Raw genomic sequence first — 25,754 nt, 5'->3', positions numbered from 1 at the left:
GTTGGGGATAAATTAACACATGTATTAGATCAATATTTGTGCCTGGGTGTAGCTCTGTTTACAGAGAGGATGTTTAAGAAACCTCAAGCTCAAGCAACACATTGAGTTTGTTCAGTCAGGCTGTGTCCACTGTCTTTATGTAAACTCAACATTTAACAGCATGAGTCGGCTGGTACAGAGAGTCATCCCTTTTCTTAGAATTACGATAAACACTTAATCAAGTGTTGGGTGCTTGAGACTGTCGTCCAGCAGTCAAAACTCCAGCCCAATGTGAAATATTACGGGAAACCAGCTAAATATATTAACTTTTATTCCCAAAGGTGTTTTCAGACCAACTAACAAGGTTAATTCGTTTTAAAAAACAGAAAAAATACAGGACGATAATGAATATCCACGTGCGCCCGTCACTTCACCGCTCACGCGCGTGCACGCCTTTCGCTTCCGGTTCAACATGGCGGCAACCATGAAGAAAGGAGTGGTACGTTTTCGCACAAATACTTTTCTGTTAAGCTTTACCACATGCGTTTGCTTTTGTTAATAAACGCATGTGCAGTGATGAAAGAACATATTTTCAGCTGGGGGACTTTGAACTGTGCTTGTGTTTGTTTGCTATTTGGACCGCTAGCTTGCTAACATCACACGATGTATGCTTTGGTTACCGCTAAAGTGTGACGTTTAATGTTTATTGTATACGTTTACTCTCTGTTTTGTACTGCAGTGAGTTCATATGCGTTTTGTAAGCCGCCGTGTGCTTTTTAGCTTGGTGTTTAACCGAAGTCCTACTGATTTGAATGGTTACGACGGGAATATGTAGTAATATGACTAATACATATCTTATAGTCTCTCTCTACTGGTAATGTGTTGGGTGCTGTTGGTGGTATGTTATTTGACAGATGGGAGTCAACAGAACACTACACTACATCAGAACATTACATCCAACTGGAATAAAGCCTGAAACACACTACATAAACAGATTTTGTAATGGTTTTGATGGTGATGGTTTGTAATGGAAATCATTAGAATATCATTAGTATTTTGTATAACATCAGGGAATGTTTGGACTTGTTTGCAGAGTTTTTTTTTACATATTATACTGAAATAAATAAATAGACTTATGTTTTCACAGTGAGAAAATCTTTGCATGGATAATGAATGTGTGTATTAGGCCTATTTCTTGATACTCCTCACACATCAGATTGCACAGTTTTAATAAATATTAACCTCTAATGCGGCACAATCTGTTATTAAACTGGTTACAGAATAACGGAAGACTCTCTTGGAATCTCCATGTATATAGACGAAAGCAAAGGCTTGTTTATTTTTAAGGTGATTGAATTTTTTTTTTTACAATATTTTATCCATCCTGACAGGCAGCTGAAGATGTCAATGTGACATTTGAAGACCAGCAGAAGATAAACAAGTTTGCCAGAAATACAAATCGGATGTCGGAACTGAAAGATGAAATTGAGGCCAAAAAGGTAATTAAACAATTCGATGGCTCCTTAGACCCGTCTGCTGTCTTGCCCGGGCTGAATGCTGATGCTCTTTTTTTTGTTTCAGAAATCCTTACAGAATCTAGAGGATGCCAGTGATGACCTCATGATGTGTGATGACGATGCTATGTTGATCCCATATCAGATCGGAGATGTCTTCATCAGTCACTCTCAAGAAGAGACACAGGAATTGTTGGAGGCAGCGAAGGTATGAGACCCTGACCCTTACCAAAAACCTGTGTTTCTTCCCCAAAGCCAATTAAAAACCTAATCCTGGGTGAAGTGAATCTGTAAGAAGGATTTTAATAGTCAGAAAATATATAACATAACAAAATACAGGTTTTCAGATTCCAGCACAGGTTTAATTAACATGTATATGGGAAATTATGTCACCTTCTTAAAAATCTCAATGATGTCGTGGTATCCACAGGAAGCTCTGCAGGAGGAGATCAAAGGTCTGGAGGGCCGCGTGTCATCCATACAGGGGGTGCTTGGAGATCTTAAGGTTCAGCTGTATGCCAAGTTTGGAAACAACATTAATCTCGAGGCAGATGAAAGCTGAAACTTCAAGCATGTGGACTTGACACAGTTAAACTGTGGACTGTTAAACTCCAACAGCACATTTCCATAACCGCTTTCTGTACTGTTTCCTCTGCTGATGGTGTTTTTTGAAATTTCACATGTTTTGTTTGGTGAATTGTATGACGTGAGCTGTTGTTGAGCTGGTTTTTGAGCCGGCTGGATGGAGCATCGGGAAAGAAAAGAAAAGGCACTGATATTAAAAATAAAAAGCAAAACTGTAACATTGTTTCCTGTAAGTTTCATATTTTATGTTTCATATTTAGTGAATCCTCATCGCAGCCTAGTGGTTACATTTCTCAGCTGGTAATGCAAACAGTTTTGAAACCTGTAAAACAGTTGATAAACTAACCATTGTGCTCTTATTTAAGTGATATAATTTCGGGTCCCTGTAATATGCATACTGTAAGTCATATTACATACAAGCGTCACATTATTACAAAAGCAGGGTTTCATCCAAGGTTTAATTAAGTGAGCAAATAAAACTTCACCTCTTACTAGAATGGGAAGATGCTGGAACTGTGCAAAGACTAGAAGATGTGTTTTTATATAAGTTTGGAGATGCAAATAATTACTGACAGGCCCCAGCTAACCACTGAGCTATGGAGCCAGATGGCTGTTGACCACCTGCAGTTAGAGCACAGATTCTGTCCTCAATTTAAATAACAATGCTTGGCAGTAGTCAGAAAGTTTAATCAGAAGTACCCAATGTTTAGAAAGACTCTTAATAAACTGTTTAAAAAAGAAAATAAATGCCTTGTATCTAATAGACCTGACAGATGCCTGGCATACAATAAAATGCACTTGCATCAAAGCAGTAAACGTTTCCTAGAGAAGCATATTTTTCCTTGCACGTCTGTTCAGAAAATTTAATTGGTAACCTTTTCTAATTAAAGAATCTCATTAAAATATTACAGTATTAAACTTCTTTCACAGCACACGGTTTTATGTTCTCTATGTAAAAACTTTGGGCTGTTCAAGGTTATGGATAGGCTTTGCAAGGCATTGAAGAAAATACGCATCACATGATTTTCTAAGGTAGGATTTCATGTTTGGCCACATTGTATGTTGAAGCGTTATGACCCTCTAAGATGATAATTCTGTCGGTTTTTACTGTGCAGTTTTCAAGAGGAGGTAATATTTAATCAAACCTGTAATTGGTTTGTCATTTACATGCGTAAACGGCTAAAAGAAAAAGGATCATATTATTGCATCATTACCAAGTAAACATCGGCAAACATGGTGGAAGACCTGTTAATTGGCCCATACAGAAGTGAGCTGTTAAATTCCAGCTGTTGTGATTGTGAGTTTGCATCAGCAGGCAGGCGTCTGGTCCCCACTGATACAGACACATGGATGTGAAGGATTGTACCGGCCTAATTAAAGAGAGTATGTGAGGGTGGCCTGTTCCATCTGATAAAATATCAGATAAATAAACAAAGTAAGAGGCTTTGGTGGGCGACCTCTGGAGAATCAAGATCCCAATTAACAAGTTCCTCCAGCTCATGGGCATCCTCTCGCCAAGCGCTATCCATTCCAGATTCAGAACAGTGTGCTTGTTAAATTTTGACCATGAACACAGGGATACGGGAAGCTTTTTCTTTCTAGCTTATTTATGCATTAAATAACAAACACCATGCACACAGAAGTGACACCCGTGAACGCAAAATCGTTGTTTGTGATCTGCATCGAGCACTAACACATTCTCTATTTACTGTTTTGATCAGGAAAGTATTCTTTTACCCCCTTAAAACTGTCAAGCACCGAAATGTAAACGTCATTGTGCTTTTCATCCAGAAAAGACACAGCTTATCCGTTCCCTTGTGTGTGTTTATTGGACAGTCTTGCCCCGTCCAATATGGCGGCGTCTTTGACACATCGCAGGAACAGGAGAAAGTGGTCATTGCGGCTATGAAGTAGGTACTTTTTTAATTTAGTGCGTACTGTCAGTACGCGATTTCGGACGCAGGGCATGGTTGGAAAACGATGAAAAATGCCCGGATGTTATACAACGTCATCCAACGTCAATTCTATCCCACGAGCCCACGACAGCTGAGGGGAACATACTGAGGAGAACTGTAAACTGGACGGCTTATTTTACTGTGAGTGATACAGGTGCCAAAATACTTAATCGTAGTTAAACTGTACTTTTTTTTTTACAACACATTGGTAAATCTTTTTGCACTTGCTGTAAGTATAGCACACATATAAACATACAGGTCGCTTAATGATGAAAACATTGGATGTCCTATGTCCAGTTACTAGTAGTTGAAGTTAGCTTGTTGATAGAAAGTCCTGTCAGTTCTGAAAAAAAAGTTGCTTTGTTTTTAGCTTGTGCTGTCTCGTTCTGTTTATATCGGTCTATGTCTTTTCAATGTAAATGAGGTTTCATTTTTTATGTACTGTAGTCTGATGCTGCGACAACAGTGCACATTCACAACATCTCCGCTAGGGGTCTCTGTTTCCTCAAAGTATTCTATTCCAGACACATAACGCTTTAGACCCCACCTGATGTTCAACATCAGACAGTCTGTAAGGGTTACAACAAAAGGTCACCACCGCCTCATCAAGATTTCTGATTGAATCTCTCACACTAACAAGCTGCTAAAACACGCCTTGTTTATACAATTTGTCCACAGTCCTGTTGTGCCTACAAAACAGATGGTAAATGCATGGTGCTCTGTGTCGCCCATGGGAGAGGAACAACAAATCTGTCTGTATATGTGCTCTCTTCTTTCCCCTCGGGGGACTGCATACTTATTGCACAATTTCTCCCTGGAGCGTCATACAACATAAAACTTCATAGAGACGTAATGTCAGAGGTAAACGCAATCGCCTAGAAGCAAACATCACTAATTTTTAATGCGTTTTCATGGTGCGTACTGAGGCTTGTGGATTATTCCGTAACATTTTCAGATCTGGAATCAGTGGTTTAACAGATGGATAATATGGGGGATAGTTATTTAACTGTGGCTTCCTAGTGTTGAGTTAAATCAAGAAAGATGAGCATATCTGTGTTATGTCGTGAGATTATATTGCTTATATCTTGAAATATGAAACAATTAACCACAATCCTTTTTAAGATTTAATGAATAAAATTCACAGTTATAATTTCTGACCAAATGCAAACCCAGCTAAAGTCATTTTTTTGTGATTTACTGTTTGCTACATACAATCATCCTACATAATAAAAGGTACATTCTGTAAAAATATAATCTTGATATCATTCATGCTGACTGAGTAAGACCACGTCAAATATCAAAATCAATGGTTGAAATCAAACTTTGATGCTTGTTATCTCATAATTTGATTATATGACTTTAACCTGAATTTCACAAACTGGGTCACAGATGTATGTCACTCAAAGATAAATCTGATCTGGTTTTCTTAACCATTTGAATGCTTAATTGCTTAAACATTTAATTGTGCGCTGTGTTCGTTTAAGTCAGAATATCCAATATTTTGGAAAGCTGTGACGTAAACCTTTAAACTGTTTTTTCCCAATATCCCAATACTCACACAGAGTTTTATTTCTTAAAAGTGCGTATCTTTCCATAACCCATAAAATAGGATGCTTGGAAGCAGGCAGGGTCTTTGTATTCTCTTTAGTGCAGATGTGATAGAGCGGGATTGGAGAAACACTCTCAACATCTAATGACATCACTGAGCACCTCTCGTCTGAAGTCTGACTGTGCAAATGCGACTTTACTCTGATTCTACGAACATCTGATACATAGCTTATTCAAACTGCAGTGTTGTCGCAAAGCAGTAAATTCAACAGCCCCTGTGCACTTGATGGAAAACAAGGCCCTTCAGTCGACAGTCCATCCAGAAGAGATTATGACAGCTAGACATGTACGGGAACGCTTGGGGATTTTTGGCAGATTAAAAACCTTGCCCCGAACTCACACTGCTTGATGCGGAATGGAAACGAGCTGAGGGACGTGCGGTACGGAGTGTGCCGTGTAAGGGAACTCATTGTGGATTTGGTGTGAAGGAGACGCGCGGTTTGTCCAGATGGACCTGCAGTAAGGAAGCAATCAGTTGCAGGGACTCGGAGATGAATTCATTTGCCAGTAATGACATTTCAATCATGGCTCAGGATGTTGATGCATGCTGAATGAAGCCATTTTATTATGTGTTTGAACTTTAAAAGAAACGCACAGATTAAAACAAGACAGTCGAAGTAGCAGACAATACTGTAGATGTCATTGTCTTTTTTTGTGATGGGAGCACTGTTTAACACAAATAATTCACAATAATCGAAAATAATAATCATATTTTTAAATCATGAAAAATTTAAAATGAGTCAAGATTTGGAACATACACATTTTTTATATATTTTTTATGGATTTTGCGTCACTTTCAAAGCATAAAAAGGCAGTCCTTATTCACCATCATTACAATTGGTTTCAATCGGATGCCTGGCCCGAAGTTAAGTTCCAGGGTCTGTCTTTGGTTATAATATAACAATTTATTTAAGATTTAATTTATATGAATATTTTCGTGTTTATCAATTGTATTAAATTAAATTAAAACTACTCAACAGTTATTGATTCTACGCAGGGGTCTAAAGTTAAGTTTGGGCCACATGACGTGTTTATGTTGTTGCCGCTGAAACCGTCTATAATAAAAACTGGCGCCAATTTTCTACAAAAAAAGTTCGACAAGATTAGTTCAACAATAAGGGTGACTAACATGTTTTGTGATCTAATACAGTTTATTCTATGTACTACTTTCCCTCATCTTTATGCGATACAGTCGATGTTGTTTTTGATTTGGAAGTCATTTTAAAGCCTCCAGCCCTCGCGTTCCCTTCCAAGGGCAGATATAGAAAGATGTTCTGATTACAGAATCACGGATCATTTTCTTGCTGCTCTGGTTTTTTGAATCAGTCATTCTCAGCACAATATTACCAAGAGCTCAGTCTGTCTCATCATGTCAGACCTTCTCTCTTTTGAATAGAAATACAGCTCTATGTGTTGTGCAACTGCATTAAAATGTGAACTCACGTATAGAAACTGAATTCAGTGGCTGTGAGAATTGTTCAGGAACTTGACAATTAGTGAAGAAAAGGGCAGAAAGGCTCATATTCAAACAACATCAATATTTGAATAGTAGAAGACAAAATGTTTTACTATTTTTGGGGGGGTCTAGCGGTTCTCTCAACAAGAATGTTGTAATTCAGTACACTGAAAAAAGTTTGAACTTGATTTTTCACCTTTTGAAGAGTTCATAAGGTCACTAATTTGAATCCGTTAAATTATTTTGATTTATTATGTTTTGTTCTTTACATAATCTACAAATACTATGTTGACGTTTTTTGGCCAGCTTGCTCTACAATTTTGATCTTTCTAAATGTTGGTAAACTGTTGATATTTTTTAATGATATTTATTATAATGAGTACTTCACACACCTGCTGTTTTTTTAGGATTTTGACATATTAAAATAAAACTTAAAACAAGAAGTTTAACATGAAACAAAGTCTCTTTCAACATGGAACTTTTGAGCACCGTAAGAGATTGACAAAAGTATAAATATAGTTTGGTGTCTATCGTGTTCAGTGATGATGTTTAATATAATATACTGTACATGATGTCAGGGATGTAGACATATGTAAGACAAAGAAATCTATAATGTTTCAGTTGTTACCTATAGACACCAAAGAGAGTAATTGTAGAATAAACAGAGATATTTGTTTCTAGATATTCAATGTCTGAGCAATACAGTTGGTTTTAGGGTTTGAAGATTATACACAGTAGTTAAGTTTCTTAAACATTATTGAGCTAAAAAGTTTGGTCAGACTATCTCTGAAAACAGTACATTTCTGGATAAAGTGGTCCTCTCTAACGATTTTGTACCCACCCACCTCCCAAGTGATGAGACCAGGGTAACTCTTAATGCTATTGTCATGCATCCCTGAATAAGGAAGCAAATGCGTTTTCAGAACATCCCCAGCGTGTTATCCATCAATATTCCTCTTTATCAGTCATCCATTACTATTAGAAAAGAGCAAAACAGATTACAAAGAAAACTACTCTCTCAGTCTCTGTCTCTGTCTTTCTCCCATCTGCAATGCTCTAAGACAAAACACTATTGGGCATGAGGGATAAAACATTAATCTTCTTTCAGCAAGTGTGGTAACTGCTTTATTCCCATGACTTTTCCGGGGTTGTCAGGGTGACCGCCTTCTCTTATGATCTTGTACAGTGAGGTGCGATGGATTAGCTAACTTTTAGTGAATTGATGTATAAAATAATGTTTTTTTCCCCAATAAGCCATTAGAGCTAACCGAGGGATTGAGCGACATTTCTTGAGCAGTCAAAAGGCTTTTTGTGTATATATATGAATGCTTTTTCATTTCAAGTGTCGTTGCTTTAACTGGTAACTTAGTCAAATAGAGTAAAGAACAAAATATGAAGATTTTTATGCTATTATTCCAAGTAGGTTAAAGACATAAAACTACAGTTGACCAATGCAAAACAGAGCTGTGAGTCTATTTGTTTGATGATCATAAAACATCTTTACACTGCTACGACGGCGCAGAAGGCCTATTTGAAGCAGATTTAACCATGCGCGTTTAGAGGACTTTAGAGCACCAACATTCACATCATTATAAGCTACACATTGTGCAATTTCTATTCCATTTCATAGATATATAAAACATGTACTGTTATAGATGGCATAGAAGGAAAACTTTGGTTGTCTTGATGACTAATGCAGCATTGCAGAATCAGAACCGTTTTTCACACAACTTTATAATATATACAAGTCAGAAACAAGCTTGAAAGTCCACTTCCAAATTCTGTCATCATTTACTCGCCCTCGCACTTTCTTCCGCAGAACACAAAAGAAGATATTTTGAAGAATGTTGTTAACAGCCCCCCATTCAATTGCATTGGTTACAATAGAAGTGAATGGGGAGCTGAGCTCTTCTGTTACCAACATTTTTCAAAATATCTTCTTCTGTGTTCTGCAAAACAAAGTCATACAGGAAAGAACAAGCGGCCTGCAAATGATGACAGAATTTTCATTTTGAAGGTGAATTACTCCTTTAAAATCTCTCTCTGTCTTTACAAAGTTTGGAATAAGTGTGGGCGAAATTTTGTGTGAACTGTTTGTTTACTGGAATGATAAAACAAAAAGGTTCCTACAAACAGATGTTTCATAAAACATAAGTCGCTCAGTTTTATTTCTAATAAAACCTGCTGGATGTTCTCTATTCAAGTTGATGTATTCTGTGTTGTGGAAAGCAAATTAAATTCAGCATCTTTCAATAAAAACAGATCACGATCCCATGTCAGTGGTTGTCCAGTAGGTGACCACTGCGAGCAGGTCGACCGCCTCGTAACCCCAATATCCCTGAACATCTGACGGTCCGCTTCAACATCTGCAGTCTCATTTGCCATTCTAATTCGAATCCCACAGTGGCCAAAACTCACAGCACTCCAACTGACTTAAATCGCAGCATGTTTACAGATATTTACTGCATGACAGTGCCGGTCACGTCTCGCTGAGGTCAGTTGTCAGGGACACTTACAGACGAGAGAGAGTTTGACATTTATAGAGTTTAGTTTAACCATTTCCTACCAAAGTACATGACAAATCGATCCTTTTTTCTGTGTAATTTAATGGATGTATGTAGTGAAAGTACTTTGCATTCGCAAATGGAAATACAAATGAAATGCACGGAGAGAAAAGTCTGTTTCTCCTAAATTCTCCACCGGTAATACATTTCCAAGTCGATTAGAGATAAAAGCTTGGAAAGTTCTTTCTTTTTTGTAGATTTAGTTGATAAGAGGATAAAATGGAAAGCCATTTTTTGCTCAAATTGGAAGGTGCATTTCAAAGAGCCAGCCCTGGCTTTCCTAATATCTTCCAAATTATGCAGGACAAACTTTCTCCTTTGAAACTAAATTCTCATCAGACTCCTCCAGTAGAAGACATATGGCTATTCATTTCTTTTACAGGCCGTAACTAACATTTAACCTCATCTTTAACGGATGCATATAATGTTTTATGATAAACAATATTAGATTTGTGATGCGTGTTCTTGTTTGAATTACAATGTGCCAGACTTTAAAAGCACGGGTGCTATTTAGAAACAAAGCGTGAACAGGCACTCAGATCTGACCTGGTCTCTGTTGGTTAGGCTCTTATAGACCAGGCTGGCAGGAGTTGTGGGCGGTAATTTTTGAGAGTTGTTGTCAACATTGGCAAAGTGTATTATAAACGCTTTCTCTCTCTCTCTCTCTCTCTCTCTCTCTCTCTCTCCCACCTCCCATTGAGTGTGTTTAAAAGTGAGAAGGCAGCTGGAGCCAAGCTTCATTTCTCATGAAAGTATTTGCTAAACTCGGCTTGAACGAAACATTCAGAGCTTAATTCCCCTCGCAAAACAAGTTCATAATTCATCTTTGAGATGCAGTTGCTTTGTTGTTTTCAAAGGGATGTTGGAAGTTTGCAGCGATTATTCATTTTCGGTACGCAATACCTGTTCTGGGTCATTAGGGAGCTGAGAAAATTATGAATTCATGAAATTATTTGGAAAAGAATTTCAAGGGCTGCGGAGATCAGAAATGTGTAAATTAACCAGCGTCAAACCGAGGTTCCCTGCGTTTTACGACTCTTCACGTGTAAGTGCAAAACAAATTGCATCTGAATAATAATTACAAATGTGAAGATTAAATGCACTGCAAGCGGCTTTGAAAGAAAGCATAAACATTAGCAATTCTACCTTATCGCCTGAAAATTCTTTGTCAAATGCGTACTGCCAGCATGAAAGGTCATCTTCCATTTCATTTTAAAGGGTATTTACTGAACTAACAGCAAGTTATCATGTTGCACTATTTCATATTTAATTTTAATATTAATATTTATTATATCCTTATTCTGTTATCGTATTGTAAATTCTCCAGATTATTTATTCTTCTTCTTGTATTTTATATTTAATTTCCTTAATTCTAATTTCATAGTTTTCTTAAGTACATACTTTTGTATTGCAAACTGTGAGGAGGAGATAGCTGTACATGTGACCAATAAAACCTAAAACTTGAAAGTTCTATACTTGACTCAAGGAATATATAGAAACATACTAAACAAATACTACTAAACTATACTTAAATCTTGCTACAGGATTTAAAGGATTTAATAAAACAGGTCTCAGCATACTGGTTTTATTTAAAAGTGTGGTTTGTTCTAGATTTTTATTTTTGTGCTTTTTTGTGATTAAAGATTGTTCAGCGTTTTCATCTAAGTTGCTTTATTAAGATAACTGCTGTCTGAAGATGTAAACAACATATCTAACCAAATAAAAATGTAAAAATATCTTATTTATTGATTTAATTATATACGTATACGATTTGAAAAATATGTAATAATAAATAAATATAAAATGAAACCGGAAGTGCTTTTCCACCAGTGTTTATTAGTGTCTATTGGTTTTATCGGTCAGATTTTATCATAAAGTTTGCTTTTGAAAATTCACAAATATATTTATATTTATTCCTTTTTCAGACACAATTATACAGACCAACTTAAAAATGAAAGAGCGATTATCATTTGCCAATGAAAAAAGGTGAAGTCTATAAGAAATGTGGAATGTGATTTTTTTTCTCTCAAGTAACTTAAATGTTTTTGGCTACTTTGACATTAAATTAGAAGCTTTACTGATCTATATAAATAACTAGATTGCGCCTAGAACGCTAAACCAACGGCAGGAGGTGAAGCGATCGCGCCGCCATCTTGGTATGCCCAACTGACAGAGAGCGCTATTGACTTACAGTCAAAATGACGATCTAAAATAACCTGTTTTCATCTTATTAGGCGCGCGATAAGTTGTGTGTTTAAATGGGGTATGTGCAAACGGGTCGATGACGTAATTCCAGACAAAATCTCAGCTAGGCTGTTACATCAGGCACCATAGAGAACAATGGCATTTTAAATTCGAACAGCCTTCTATTGTTCATAAGATAAAAAATAATGAAAGCTCTGAAAGTAATCCCAACAGTACTGTTCCTCTGTATTGCTATTGTTACATTTGTGGTGTGGACTCCTCTATGATCTTAAATTTAAAACGATTATTAAAACTTTAAAGTTATCTTATTTGGTGTGAACAGGCCTTCTCAGTACATAAAAAGACGATCTGATTCATTCATGAGCTTAATGCGTTTCAGGGAATAAGTGCCCGCTTCAGCGCGTGCCATCCACAGGTGTGACTTCTCATGTCACCTGAAATAAAACACCTGAAGTCAGCTGCAGGTCCGCTGTGTTTTACAGGGACAGATCCACTACGACACGCTCTCCTCCGAGACCATTTCTGTTCTCCAGCATCATTTATTAATATAGTGACACCTCGAACCCACAACACTGAACCGGTGTCCCCAGCCGACAGTTACGCTTAAACAACTGTGGACTGCTCCTAATGAAAACCAGGCAAGCATTTGCCCACCATGCTCACACAGCTCTCCATCAGAAAGATTGTTACAGAAGCGACAGCTCTGGCCCGTTGTGTCCATTCAAAGCATCTTTGTAAACCTCTGAATAGCGCTGTGTGCTGTTGAACCGACATGGGCGGGTTCGTTTTTCTTTTTTAAGTGTGATAGATGGAATTTGGCATAGACCCGCCCGGCCGCCCCCGTGTCGCAGTCCTGCGCTCCCTAGGGGAAGAGAACGGCGTCAAATTGCAATATAGTGTCTCCAGCAAGGTTTTGATTTCCTTCAATCTACAACGACTGAAATGTTTGGCCCTTTATTGGTTTCTTACCCAATGCCTCTGAATCCAGCACTTATCGAAGAAGAATGTTTTCGGATAAGCGGCGTTCCTCTGTTAACCGTTGGCTTTAGTCAGCATTACTCAACTAAATTAGGTCCGTTTTCACAAGCCAAATTATTCCCAGTAATGGTCTGTATTTACCATCTGTAATGCACAAACAGATGGTTGGATTCCAGTCTGTGTTTGTAGGTAAGAGTTAGACTGAAATAAATCATATATTTTCATGTACTAAAAAAACCTTCTGAGAAAATCATTGGGTGCCATCTCCCCACTCCAGAAGACCTACACATGCGCAAAATATCATTAAAGATACATCCCACCCTGGTCACTCGTTGTCAGTGTTGGCTGTAATTAGTTACTAAGTAATTAGTTACTGTAATTTAATTACTTTCCTTTGAAAAAGTAAAGTAAGGGATTACTCAAATTTTTCTGTAATTTAATTAGTTACTTCTGATGTAATGAAACTAAATACTTTGTGTAATATTTGTGTGTGCAATAGTGGGATTGACATCGAAATTCAAAGTATAACTTTAAAATCCGTGCTTTAATGTATAATTATCACATCTGTCATACTTTGGTCAGTTAATAATACTACTTTATGTAGTTTTATATTATTTATTTGAATTAATTAAAAGAGCCGTTTCATGTCTATCCATGAATCGCTTAACTAATAAAGGTTGATATAGGATATAGAAAGTAATTAGTAATAAGTAATAAAATGCTTTTTGGAGAAAGTAATTTGTACAGTAATCTAATTAACTAGTAACTAGTAGTTAATTACTTTTTCATTGCTTTTTTCCCTAAAAGCAAGGACAAATCGCTATAGAAACAGCTTCTACCCAGTAGCTATACAATTTCTAAATACCAAATGACAGTGGTTGTATTAAGTATGTTCATTGTCTGTGAAATATTTATCTGTGTAATATTTTGTGAAAACAGAATCTGTACGGAATGTGCAATATTCATGCAATATTTTCGGAAATTTGTTGATCTGCATTACCTGTGCAATATCTTTGTATGTCTAATCTTCTTTATTTATTGTTTCTGCACTGTGAGTACGCACTCAATTTCATTGTACATTCACTTGTTACAATGACAATAAAGAATAAAGTAAAGTAAAATAATAAAAGTAATAAACCTTCCTGACAGGAAATTGTTTAGGACAACAAACTTAAAGTTGGTAAAATCAGCTCTCGGGTATGAATTGTAAGAATGCTCAAGCCGAATCTGTGGACTTTTTTATTTTCATTGTTATATTATGCTAAATCTGGAGGAAATCTTTAGAATGGATTAAGTCATGTTAAAATGTGTTAAATGGAGCTGATAGTGTTAGACTCTTGCATGCATAATCTAATTATTCTCAATATTTATTCAACAGTAATGTGAAGGGCGGGGAACGTCAAAACATTGTAAAGTTGAAGTTTTTGCGATTTCATTTGCAGCTCACATATGTACATTTATATTATTCAGATGCAAATTTTATTTCTCAGATGTTGCCGGGATTCTCGGTAATGTCTCTTGAGGATTTGCTCTCTTTCAGATATATTCCTTAGGAAACATAAATAAAGACGACAGTTGTTAATAGTGGATAGAAATCAATGATTTGGTTTTAGAGGAATGTGATCAGAAATGTTTTAATGATAAGAGTTGAAATCCCTTTACTTTTGACTCCATATTTTGGCATGTTGGCAAGCATTGTTTGAGACCTTGTTGAGCTCTCCTAACTGGCACGTAAGTCTTTACGAATCACAGGAGATAAATATGAGAAGTAGTAGACTTAAAGGGACAGTTCACCCAAAAATACAAAAACAAAAAAAACCCTGTTTGTTCATGTCATGTTGTTATGTCATACATGTTGTTTAAACCTAGATTTGAGAATTTCTTCAATGTTGTTTGGTGACCAACGTTTTCTAAAATATCTACAATGACGGCGGATTTTTGGGTGAACTCTCCCTAAACGTTTCTGTTGAAGAAATGTAATCCCTCATAGGTTCTTGTAAAGTTTTTTCACCTCCAAATGCTTTTTAAGGTCAGGTTGGATGGCAGGGGATGTTGTAACGGTCTGTTTTTATACAACTATTTTCTGGTGTTTGGGCTCTGTTCCTTCTAAAGAGAAGATCAGCATTTCTTCTCAGCGCCTGACTGATTTAAACATTACTGGTGTGCTCAGGCACAACCACAGATAAATTATCTGATGTGAACAGACAAAAATCTGCTCACTATTTCATTGTTGTTGTAAAAAGCAATTAAAGTTGGACGGGTTTATGTATTAAGCTCTAAACATCATTGTGTGGTGCTCCTGTGGAGCATGTACTGTGGGTTTGAATACAGATTTCATTTTTACTGTACCTTGTTTTGAACTGCACAATATCAACAATACAAATTAAACATGCAGATACAAAGTCATTATTAGAAGTAAGCTCTCTAGAGATGAAAAAAATCTGAATCTGATCATTTACTACTGCTGCTATGGGTTTGAGGCTCTCTCTTATTATTTTATATAAACTTTGTAGGTCGTTTATAATACCCATCAGAGCAATTACAGCAGCCTGAAGTAACAAAAACTTAGAAATAAAAATATAATGCTGCTGAAAGTGAGAATATAGAAGAGTCATGTGATATAGTTTTAGTTTCATAGCAGTTTTTTATTCTCAAATGAGACTGTGATGTGACCCGAGGTAACCGGCAAAATATAATGTGGTTATTAAAAGCAGTTCGCTGAATTATTTATAATAGCTCGATGTTTTCCTCAATAACAAGGCTGCATCGGGAAAGAGGTTTAACATTTTTATAATAACGCATTTTCATGATTAAGAGAAGGACAAATCGATTGCGCTTTAATTTTGTGAAGATCAAACTCGATTCTTGGACGCAGGACAATTTTAATACATTTTTTGTTGTGTATATTGATGTCTTAAAGGTTTACATCTATCTAATATATCAACTGTTTCTCTTGGAAACCTCTGAAATTACACGTAACCTTCTGTCTCCTGCTTCTTATTTTAGTCTTCTTCTGAAACAAAGTTGATACTGAAACATAACTAAGACACAGAGCTGGGAAAGAGCAATAAAAATGCCATGTGAGAAACTGTAGAGACATGTTTGTTCTGAAATCCCACTAATAATGTCCTGTAAGCCTCTTATATGGTTTGTTTTGGTGATATTTTTTAAGGACAGGACTTATCTGTTAACTGGTTTTGTAGTCATCTGGAAATAGAAAGACAATCCAAACCTCACAGAAACAAAACTGATTTCATTTGGTCATGATCCGATTCACGATTAACATGCAGGATAAAGCGAGTCGCCAAGTGTGAAATTTCAAATTGACCGACATGCTTTGAATTATTCCAGAAACTTCAAGTCCCTTGACCCTCACCTCCTTTTGCAATTCATGAGGGGTTTTTATTGATTTAAGCAGGTGTAAAATTCAATCTTCACTGACATACGCAGGTTTATTACACAACAGTGAACAGTCTGGCGCTTAAACATCAAAAGAAATGACAATATGAAAAGGATATGAAATATGAAAACAAAAAAAAGGATGATCTCTTATGACAGTTCTTTTTTACGTTTTCATACATCGTAGGTCAGAAGTGGTTGCACAAACGCTATTAATACTATTGATGAAAGTTTGTCCGGGACGTTTGCATATATCACTGCCACACAATCAGATACAGAAGTGAAAATGTGTTTTGTGTGGAGTATCATCGGTAGAAGGCTTTAAATCTCTTTGAAAACTGCGCCGTTGTTGTGCTCGGGCCACAGAGAAACAAAGACACGGTGGTTTGCATTTGCAATGTTCTAGTTTCAATTGGCCGTCCTCGTAAATATGTCATCTGGATGGTGAACATAAATATATTGGAACATATTCAAAGAGCACGAGAGCTTAACAGCAATTGCTTGCATTTATTCCACATAGATTTTGAGTTTCGAGTGCATTTTATGCGCTTAAAATAAATGCAGGTGAAAGGTGGCGTTAGATCATTTAGCACCGGAGTCGACAGCAGCACGGTATCGGAGGAACAATGGAAATGAAGCTAATATGCTACGAGCAGATTTGACGCCTCGCAGGTGTGTGAACGTGCCTGGCGCGAGACCATATGTATATTAATTTCTATCTCAAGAAAGTGAGGATGTGCGACTTTAAACCATTCGTTTTTGGATCAGTGATAAAAGAAAGAAGGACCTGCAATGTGTGTTAAAGGTATAGTTCGCCCAAAAACCATTTACGCTTATGTAGTTTCAAACCTGTATGACTTCTTTCTGCTGCAGAACACAAAAGAAGATATTTTGAGGAACGTGGGTGACCAAACAACATTGCTTCTGTTGTATGAACACAAAACCACTGAGACATTTCTCAAAATATCTTCTTTTGTGTTCCACATAAGAAAGAGTCATATACAGGTTTTGAACCACAGGAGGGTGAATAAATTATGACAGAATTTAGACTTAAGGTGAATTATGCCTTTAATGTTAAAATAGTGCACACTAAACAACACAAGGTGCACAACACTGCAAAGTGAACCCAATTATTTCTAATATTAAAAAAGGATTTGCTTTTTCAACATGTACTAGATCCATCAGAAAGCATGGACGTTTTTATACAAGAAAGAGTTTTTATACAGAAATTATCATGGAGCGATAATGAATTCTTAAAATGGTTTTAAGGTTGGATTAAAAAAGCAAAAACACAATACAAGTGTCATTGATAAATTGGCAGCTTTGTTTAAAATGCTGCAGTCGACAGTTTTAGGCGAGAGTATTGGCTTGTAAAGCGCAGCGAAGTATCAACTTTAACAGCTCATATTATTGACACCATTCTGGGATGTCACAAATAAAACCCAGGCCAAATTTGCAGCTCGCAAACAGACTCGGCAGCCAGAGCGAGTTTATTTATACAGCACATCATTTAATATACAGCGTCATTTCAGTGTTTTACAAAACTATGATACAAAGAATGAAGAAAGTATTCAAAACACGTAAAACTCCATAATAATATAAAGGATTCAAATGAAAAGTTAATAATAATAGCTAAACACTGTGTTTTGAATTTCTAAGTCATACGAAAACTTCATTACACCACCAGTCTGAGATTAGTGCCGATGGCATTAAATACAAACTCCACGCCGGTTGTGTGTTTTCTCTGAGCTGGCCTGTGAGAGGGTTGTTTGTCTCATACTGTGAGTAAAGTTCACACAGACTGGAAGAGTGTTTAACTGCGAGAGGCAGCGATGGCACAGAAGACTAACTGTAAGTTTGAGTATTTTATATGGGTGTAAATGTGTCGAGGAAGTTGTTCAAGAGTGTCGCTGCCTTTCCTGTTAATTCAATTAGCATGGGAGGACTGGAATAGCTTGTGCTTAAGTGCATTTGTTAAAAATGCTGTTCGTTGTGCCACAATATGTTATTCTCTATATGTGAGTGTACTGAGAGTTTTGACAACTCTTTTTAATTTATGAATTTAGTTTTTTTTTGTTCACGCCAAATGTGATGTTTACTAAATGTGAAACCTACTTTTATTATTTGCATTTACATTTATTCATTTGGCAGAAGCTTTTATCCAAAGCGATTATTATGTTTTACATTTGTCTATAGTAGTAACATGTAGTTTGCAGAATGCTTTCTTTCTTTCTTTCTTTCTTTCTTTCTTTCTTTCTTTCTTTCTTTCTTTCTTTCTTTCTTTCTTTCTTTCTTTCTTTTTGTCCTTTCTCCATCTTTCTCTCTTCCTCTCCTTCTTTCTCGCGTTCTTTCTCCCATTTTCTCATTCTTTCTGTCCTTTCGCTCTTTCTTTTTATCTCTCTATTCCTTCCTTCCTTTCTCTCTTTCACTTTTTCCTTTTATCTCTCTCTCTCTTCCAACCTTCCTACCGTCCCTCCTTCCTTCTTCTTTCTATTCTTTCTCTCCTTTTTATCTATCTCTCTCTTCCTTCCTGCCTTCCTTCCTTCCTGTGTATGTATAATATATATATATATATATATATATATATATACACAGTATATATATATATATATATTATACTGTATACGCGTAGATGCCTCATGGGCCACACACTTTGACTCAACTCTCTTCCTCCTCTCTTGCAGTGCAATGTGTAATTCGTCCCTACAAGCCCACAGATAAATCTGCCATCATCTCTCTCCACCGCTTTGGAATTATGGAGCACGTCTATCCAGCCTTCTTCAAAGCCATGAGACACACGGACCACATCGGCGTGACCCTCAGCATCTCGGTGGCAGGCTATGTCCTTGGCGGAAGCTCCTACCTCCAGGCTTTGCTCTTCGGCGGAGTGTGGGTCAGTTTGATTTACTATTGCTGCTACGAGATTTACAACAGCTACCTGAAAAGAGGGCTAGATGTGGAAATGTCCGACATTCAGGCCAACTTCCTGGATAACCCTGTGAATCATTTCTGGCTGGCGGAGGCGGAGGTCAACGAGAGGTCAAAGGTCGCCGGGCTTCTGGCTGTGGTGGGTGTAAAGGATGGAATATGTTGTGACTGTTGGAACGGTAACGCAGAGGGCACGGGGTCTTTGGGAACAAGTGTGGGGGGCATCTTTCAGTTGATCGTGTCTCTTCCTCAGCGCCGTAAGGGTCTGGGAACCCAGCTGGTGGGGACCGCCATAGAGTTCTGTAAGAGACAGGGGCTTTCTCGTGTGGTCGTGGAGATCAGCTCTCCGCAAACGGCAGCTATTTCGCTGTTCCGCAAACTGGGCTTTACAGTAACATGCACACATAGCGACACGCACACTTACCCTTGGGTATCAAAACTGGCCAGGATCGATATGATACGAATGGAGAAGTATCTATAAATAAGATGTTAACTGTTTTACAACCTTAGATACAGTATGTGACATCTGGAGACAATCAGTACAGTGCACTCACTGAAAAAAAACCAAGTATGCATGCTAGATCAGGGTTTAGCTCCCAGATTAAATGAAGTATAGGTTTTGTTGGAAAATGTCATCTCTTTGTGATATTAGAACTAAAGAAAAAGCACATGGAATAAACAATAAAAATATGATGGTGTGTATCTATTATAAATAGTACTTTAATCATTTTAACCCTTACAAAACAGACTTTAAGTGTGCTATCTTTTATACTTAAAGGAAGAATGTATACTTTCAGTCTCACGTTTATTTACCTCTCAGAAATAGCTAACTGAAATGTGTAAGTCTATTTAGCCTGTGTAGTCAATCTTTTGAGCAAGATAACAATATAACATGACATGATATAATGAGTAAATATGAATATCTCACAGCACAATCTCACGGCAAAAACGTAACTATTTTTCGATGTGGCTAATTTTGGCTAATTCACATGAATTTGTACCATCTCATTTGTAGATTTTGATAGGATTTGCTTTCACGCCAGTGATGTTAGGGAATGTCATGAAACAGTAATGTTTCAGAATTGCTTTTATTCTAGTAATTGCATGTTTTTGTAAGATTCACAACGTACAAATTAATACGAATAAGCCACCATGAATAGTTACGAATTCCCGTGTGGTTGGAATATGATGTTAAGTTCACTTAAAGAAAACTTATCTTGCTGTATAAACTCGAAGTTTAGACTCAAAGATGTGCTAAAACCTAGTGCACTAGTAAACCACCAGTATATCTATAAGGATTCTTGCAGTACAAACAAGAAACATAGTCGTAAAGTACTTTTTTTACTTAAAGTTTACTACTGTTACACCTCAAGTATGTTTAAAAGTAAACTTTTGTCAACTAAAAAAAGAGCCAATATCTTAAGCAGTGTTGAAATAGTACTGTTCATTCGATACTTGTATACTTACTATTTAAAATATACTTAAAATATAATAAAAAATTGTTTTTGTAATGGTACTTTCAGATACTTTTAGGGGAAAGTTGAATGACATTGCTCATACTGAAATGCACCGCCGTGGAAAGCAACTAAAGGTTTTAAATGCTTTTGGTACAAAGATATAATGCATAAAGTCTATTGTGTAGGTCAGAATAAAGAGTCTACTGTTTACAACTCAAATCGCTGAGACTTAAATCCATGTCCTGTTAAACAACACCATTATTGAATTATTGGAGAGCTTAGCAGTACAAGCCTCTTTTTTCTGTGGGTCAATGAACATTGTTCATTGCATAAGATGTATGGGACCAGCAAGGATGACCTTAGTTTTTATATATAAAAATACTAAATTATATTCATTTAAATGTATATTATTAATTTAACTATACATTTAATTTAAATTATTAAAATGTAATTTAATGTAATTATATTACATTACATTAAAATGAATAACTTTTAATGATTTAAATATTGTTTAAATAAAAATATTTTATATTAAAAATATTATATAATGTATACAGGGAAGAGTTTATTTGCAAAGACAGAACAGAAACATAAAAACAGTTTTTAAAAACGTAGAGTTATAACTTAATCAAAACAACGTAATGGGGCGATATGACACGGCTAAAACAAATATTATCGTTTGTTTTGGATGTAATGCAATGTGTATACACGATTTAAGGTTAAAAAATGCTGTATTTTACACATACCGTGCATGTTTGTATCTCCTCTTTACACATCTCTGCATCTTTTGTTTTTGCGATTTTACGTGTCTAATACATGCACGGGCAACTTATAACACACCAAAGACACAGAAAAACACATATTCGCGCCATATGACCCCTTTAACTGCAGTTTGATTGATATTAATTGGAATGTACAATAAAAACATGATTTTTGAACATTTTTAAGTGATCTGTTTTTGCAACATAAACTCTTCAAATATGATCAAATATTATATGACGGATGGATGGATGGATGGATACTTTCAGGTTGTATATATTTATTTCCCACCTACAGTATAATATCAAAAACATATAAAACCCTTCCCAAAGCTGTCCCGTGGTCGGCTGAGACACACACACACACACGCACACATCAGACAGAGCAGCACAGACATCAATCACCCGCTCAGATCCTGTCAGACGATATTAAAGAAGCGTCCGGCCAACAGGTGATAAATCCTCCAGTGCTACCGAGCCTCTTTCAGCCCCTCAGAGAGGAATTAGTTCCTAGTAATGACTTCCAGCATTATTATTCATACCATGCGTAAGGACGGCTTTTAAACTAATTGTGTAAATTGCACATCATTATTTCCGCGCATGCATTTGCACATATGAGAAAGCACACATAACAATTTAAGCACAGAGAACACTGCCGTGTTAATGCTGAATAATTGGCAAACGTTAAGCTGTGCTTGATATCATTTGGAAATATGGAGAGGTTAAATATTTCATTCATTGGGTGAATTCTTCCATACATCATTACTAGAATGGACAGAAAATGAATTTATAGTCTGTATTTGTTTACAATGTGTAAATACAACAACTTTCTTCCACAGAACACAAAAGAAGATATTTTGAAGAATGTTGTTAACCGGTACACATTCACTTGCATTGGTTTTGTGTCCGTACAATAGAAGTGAATGGGTGCCAGCACTGTTCGGTTACCAACTTTCTTCAAAATATCTTCTTTTGTGTTCCGCGGAAGAAAAATAGTCACACAGGTTTGAAATGACATGAGGGTGAGTAAATGATGACAGAATGTTTATTTTTGAGTGAACTGTCACTTTAAGAAGGAACCACAATACATTAAGTTCCAGGGTATGTAAAGTTTGATACGCCGGGTCAGTTTGATATTAAAAACAAGGTATGCCGTAATTTTTCAAGTAACAGTGATTTAGAGAGAATCGTTGATCTCATCATTATTTATGTGGGAGCGCATATTCCCCAGCACGCTGTGACAGCAGGATATGGATCGCTATAGTTTGCGATTTCACACAATGTCAGGATGACCTCTGTCAGCAGAACAGCTTCAAACTCACAGTCTCTTTCAGGTCACCGGTTGAAGGAAAGTTCAGATCTAGGAGTTTCTTTCAACAAGTTCTCCTCAAAAGCTCTTCTCATCTGACACAAATCGATGATGGCAAGCAGATGTGCCTTACAGAGATGAATTCAGAGCAAATCAAATTAAATGGTGTGATCTGCGAATGATTCAGATAATAATTGAAGTGTGATGGATGAAGACAGATGAAAGGAGTTCTGTGCTATTGTTTGGCATGTCGCGAGACAAAAAGTTGTCAAATCACCTCAAGCTCGAATTAAAACAGCAGAACATTGTTTTATCATAGGTCGATCTAAATTCCCAGACAATCTTCCAATAAATACAAAATCAGGGTATCCACAACAGATGCTCTTGTGCAGCATAATGGCTTCTGATGGATGTGTTGAAAACTAACATAAATTCATGCGTAAATACAAATATACATTTTTATACAAATAAAGGAGATTTGAGGTAAACAATGACGCTAAAGTAGGTTTTTTTCAAAACCTTTGACACCGCAGTCTTAATGAAGTCTTCATCATGGTTCTAGCCGTCGGCAATGTCACCAAAGAGTGCGGTTCATCTGAATGTGAAATGCACCCTTTGACCCTGTGTCACTTTTAAACTTTTATTCTCTCAGACCTGAATGACTTCCTTGTTAACAATGGTGGGACCTTAAAATCTAATGCAAAAAAAAACTGCATTATGGGAAATTGTTTTTCAAGCTAGTCCAAATAGCCCCTGCTGGTAGATTTTGGAACTACACCAAACAATATATGTTGTTTAAGCAACATTTTTCAAAAATTTTCAAATGATAGATTGTGTTTTATTAGGTATTTTCCGATTATTCTTGTATAAATGAAATATTTAAAAAAATATAATTAATATATGTAAAATAATAAAACATTACATGTTAAATATTACAATTTTGGTTTTATTTTGTTTTATTATTATTTATGTAAATATATATTAAAATTATTTACATATATTATGTAAATATACTCAACTCTCAAGTCAACTTTATTTATATAGCGCTTTTTACAATTTTCATTGTTCCAAAGCAGCTGTACAAAAGACATATTGACTATAATCAAACCAATTAAAATTGATACACTTATTTAATATGATAATGACGGTGGTGATGATGATAGTATGTAAAAATTAATATTTTTATATGAACTTACAATTACAGCTTATGATTTTTAAAATATTAAAAAGTGTTTTACCAGTAATTCTTTTTTCAACCACTTTTTTGAGGTTTACTATTATCTTCACATCACAGCTCAGCGTAGGTGAAGTGCATACTTGGTTCACATCATGTATACGCCACGCTATACTATCGCACACTAGTATACTATTTTGAGTCAATTGCCTCCATTTGAAATGTTGAATGTTTAATAGTGCTTTGCTAAAGAGCATAATAAAGAAAAACTTTATTTATATTATATTAACCAAAAAGAACCACTAATTGTGCAAATGTGCATAATGCATTTGGTATTATATTTAGAATATTTCCCTTATAAAAGACAATAAATATCCTATAGTTATACAAAGAATGTCCCAATTTACAATAACCTTGTTACATTGTTGATATACGAAAGATTGTGAATGCTCTCTTTTCTTGGTTTACTCGGAGTCTTGACAATTCACAAGTCATGTCTAAATAGGATGCACCTCTCTGGGGTGTTTATAATAATCCTTAACCCACCTCTCACACACCAGCATGTGATAACCCAACACACACCGCAAGCAGCACACAACGTTCATTTCTGAACACAAGTCATTACGCCCGTAAACTGTGAACACCTTCTTTTTAATCTCTTTGAAAATCCACTTGAAACCAGAGTCACGTACGGTGCACTTCACAGTGCAGAAGGGCTCTTATTTCTCCACGGATGTGCAGCACTTTCTGAGTTATGCCCGATGGCTGTTGTCATGGTATCAGACCGGGCAGCGCGAGCTCGCTCAACTTCTTCCTCGAGCAGCGTACACTTGAACCCTTATGGTCAGTGCTTACTCAGATTTGTGAAGACCTGTGCAAATAATGATAGCATAGTGGCATTACTTCAGCTTGTTTAAGAAGCAAAGCCTCAGGGCTTCATGTCTGGGATTTTACTAGCTGATATGTCACCTGGGGCAGACAAGACTTGAGCAAGAACGGTTATAGCCGGTTGAGGGTAAGTAAGCACAAAGTCTGTAAAGATACAGGCATGGAAAAAGTACTTTGATACTTTGTGTTGCACTTTACAACTTTTCGCTGTCTCGAGTACGCTTCTCAAATATCAAACGATAATTGATTTAATATCGAATCATTAACCAATTAATAACCAATAACATTGATTCAGTATTAAATCTTAGCTTTCTGGGTTTGTATTTTATCATAAAACCTGTTTTGAGTTTTGCAAAGAGAGAGACAAAATATGTATGTGAGAACGCAAAATCTTTGCGAGAAAAGGGCAAAAGTATGTAAATATATTTTTAAATCAACATGCACAAAGTTCTCAGGACAACACGATAGTGTTACAAGCAACGTTTCAAATGTCTTTCCTCCAATTTCATGTTTTGCTTTGGGTTTTGCAAGAGAATTCATAATTTGGTAGAACACAAAATGCAAGAAAACTTAAAAACAATTTTGCGAGTGAATGATCAAGGTTTTAACTCGTGTGTCCCATCTGTGGAATCCCGTGCATTGAAAAAAAATGTTTAGTCCCACACAATCTCACGGCAAAAACGTAACTATTTTACGATGTGGCTCGTTTTGCTAATTCTAATGAATTCGTAAGATCTCATTCGTACATTTTAGAATGAATTGCTTTCGTGCCATTAACGTAAGAGTTAGAGGCGGGGCTTCAGTGTTGCTTTTGCTTATTCATTGTACATCTTTTAATCACAACTAACAAATTCATACGAATACGCCACCTCTTAAAATAGTTACGATTTTCCGTGACATCAGATTGAATTGTCTTATAAACCCCATAGACATTTATAGTTATTTTCAAAATATTTTCTTTTTTACCCATACGTGTACGTATCATACTTTTTATAGT

The 25,754-nt window shown here is 36.3% G+C and overlaps 2 protein-coding genes across 3 annotated transcripts; both read left to right on the top strand.

Annotated features, from left to right (window-relative positions):
• The first annotated feature begins 401 nt into the window (after positions 1-401).
• pfdn4 (prefoldin subunit 4) lies at positions 402-2,300 on the top strand. The gene is made up of 4 exons (XM_057320056.1): positions 402-478; positions 1,371-1,478; positions 1,561-1,701; positions 1,924-2,300. Exons 1-4 carry the CDS (start codon positions 452-454, stop codon positions 2,053-2,055), a joined length of 408 nt encoding a protein of 135 aa, XP_057176039.1. The 5' UTR covers positions 402-451; the 3' UTR covers positions 2,056-2,300.
• Positions 2,301-4,024: 1,724 nt separating this feature from the next.
• On the top strand, positions 4,025-20,480 carry LOC130545514 (uncharacterized). 2 transcript variants are annotated; one of them, XM_057320054.1, is made up of 2 exons: positions 4,025-4,174; positions 18,928-20,480. In XM_057320054.1, exon 2 carries the CDS (start codon positions 18,999-19,001, stop codon positions 19,650-19,652), a length of 654 nt encoding a protein of 217 aa, XP_057176037.1. In that variant the 5' UTR covers positions 4,025-4,174; positions 18,928-18,998; the 3' UTR covers positions 19,653-20,480. The 2 variants fall into 2 exon arrangements, with proteins under 2 accessions (XP_057176037.1, XP_057176036.1); XM_057320053.1 differs by lacking the exon at positions 4,025-4,174 and adding an exon at positions 18,000-18,094.
• Positions 20,481-25,754: the final 5,274 nt, after the last annotated feature.

This window comes from Triplophysa rosa, linkage group LG21 (genome assembly GCF_024868665.1).
Source record: "Triplophysa rosa linkage group LG21, Trosa_1v2, whole genome shotgun sequence".
Lineage (NCBI taxonomy): Eukaryota > Metazoa > Chordata > Actinopteri > Cypriniformes > Nemacheilidae > Triplophysa > Triplophysa rosa.
Note: the sequence above shows the minus strand (reverse complement) of the source record. Positions and strands in the feature narration are given on the sequence as shown.

Excerpts from the sequence above, each read along its gene's own strand:
- pfdn4 (XM_057320056.1), top strand. The coding sequence starts at position 452 with ATGGCGGCAACCATGAAGAAAGGAGTG. Across the intron at positions 479-1,370 it reads CAACCATGAAGAAAGGAGTG|GCAGCTGAAGATGTCAATGT; the intron begins GTACGTTTTCGC and ends CCATCCTGACAG. Across the intron at positions 1,702-1,923 it reads AATTGTTGGAGGCAGCGAAG|GAAGCTCTGCAGGAGGAGAT; the intron begins GTATGAGACCCT and ends TGGTATCCACAG.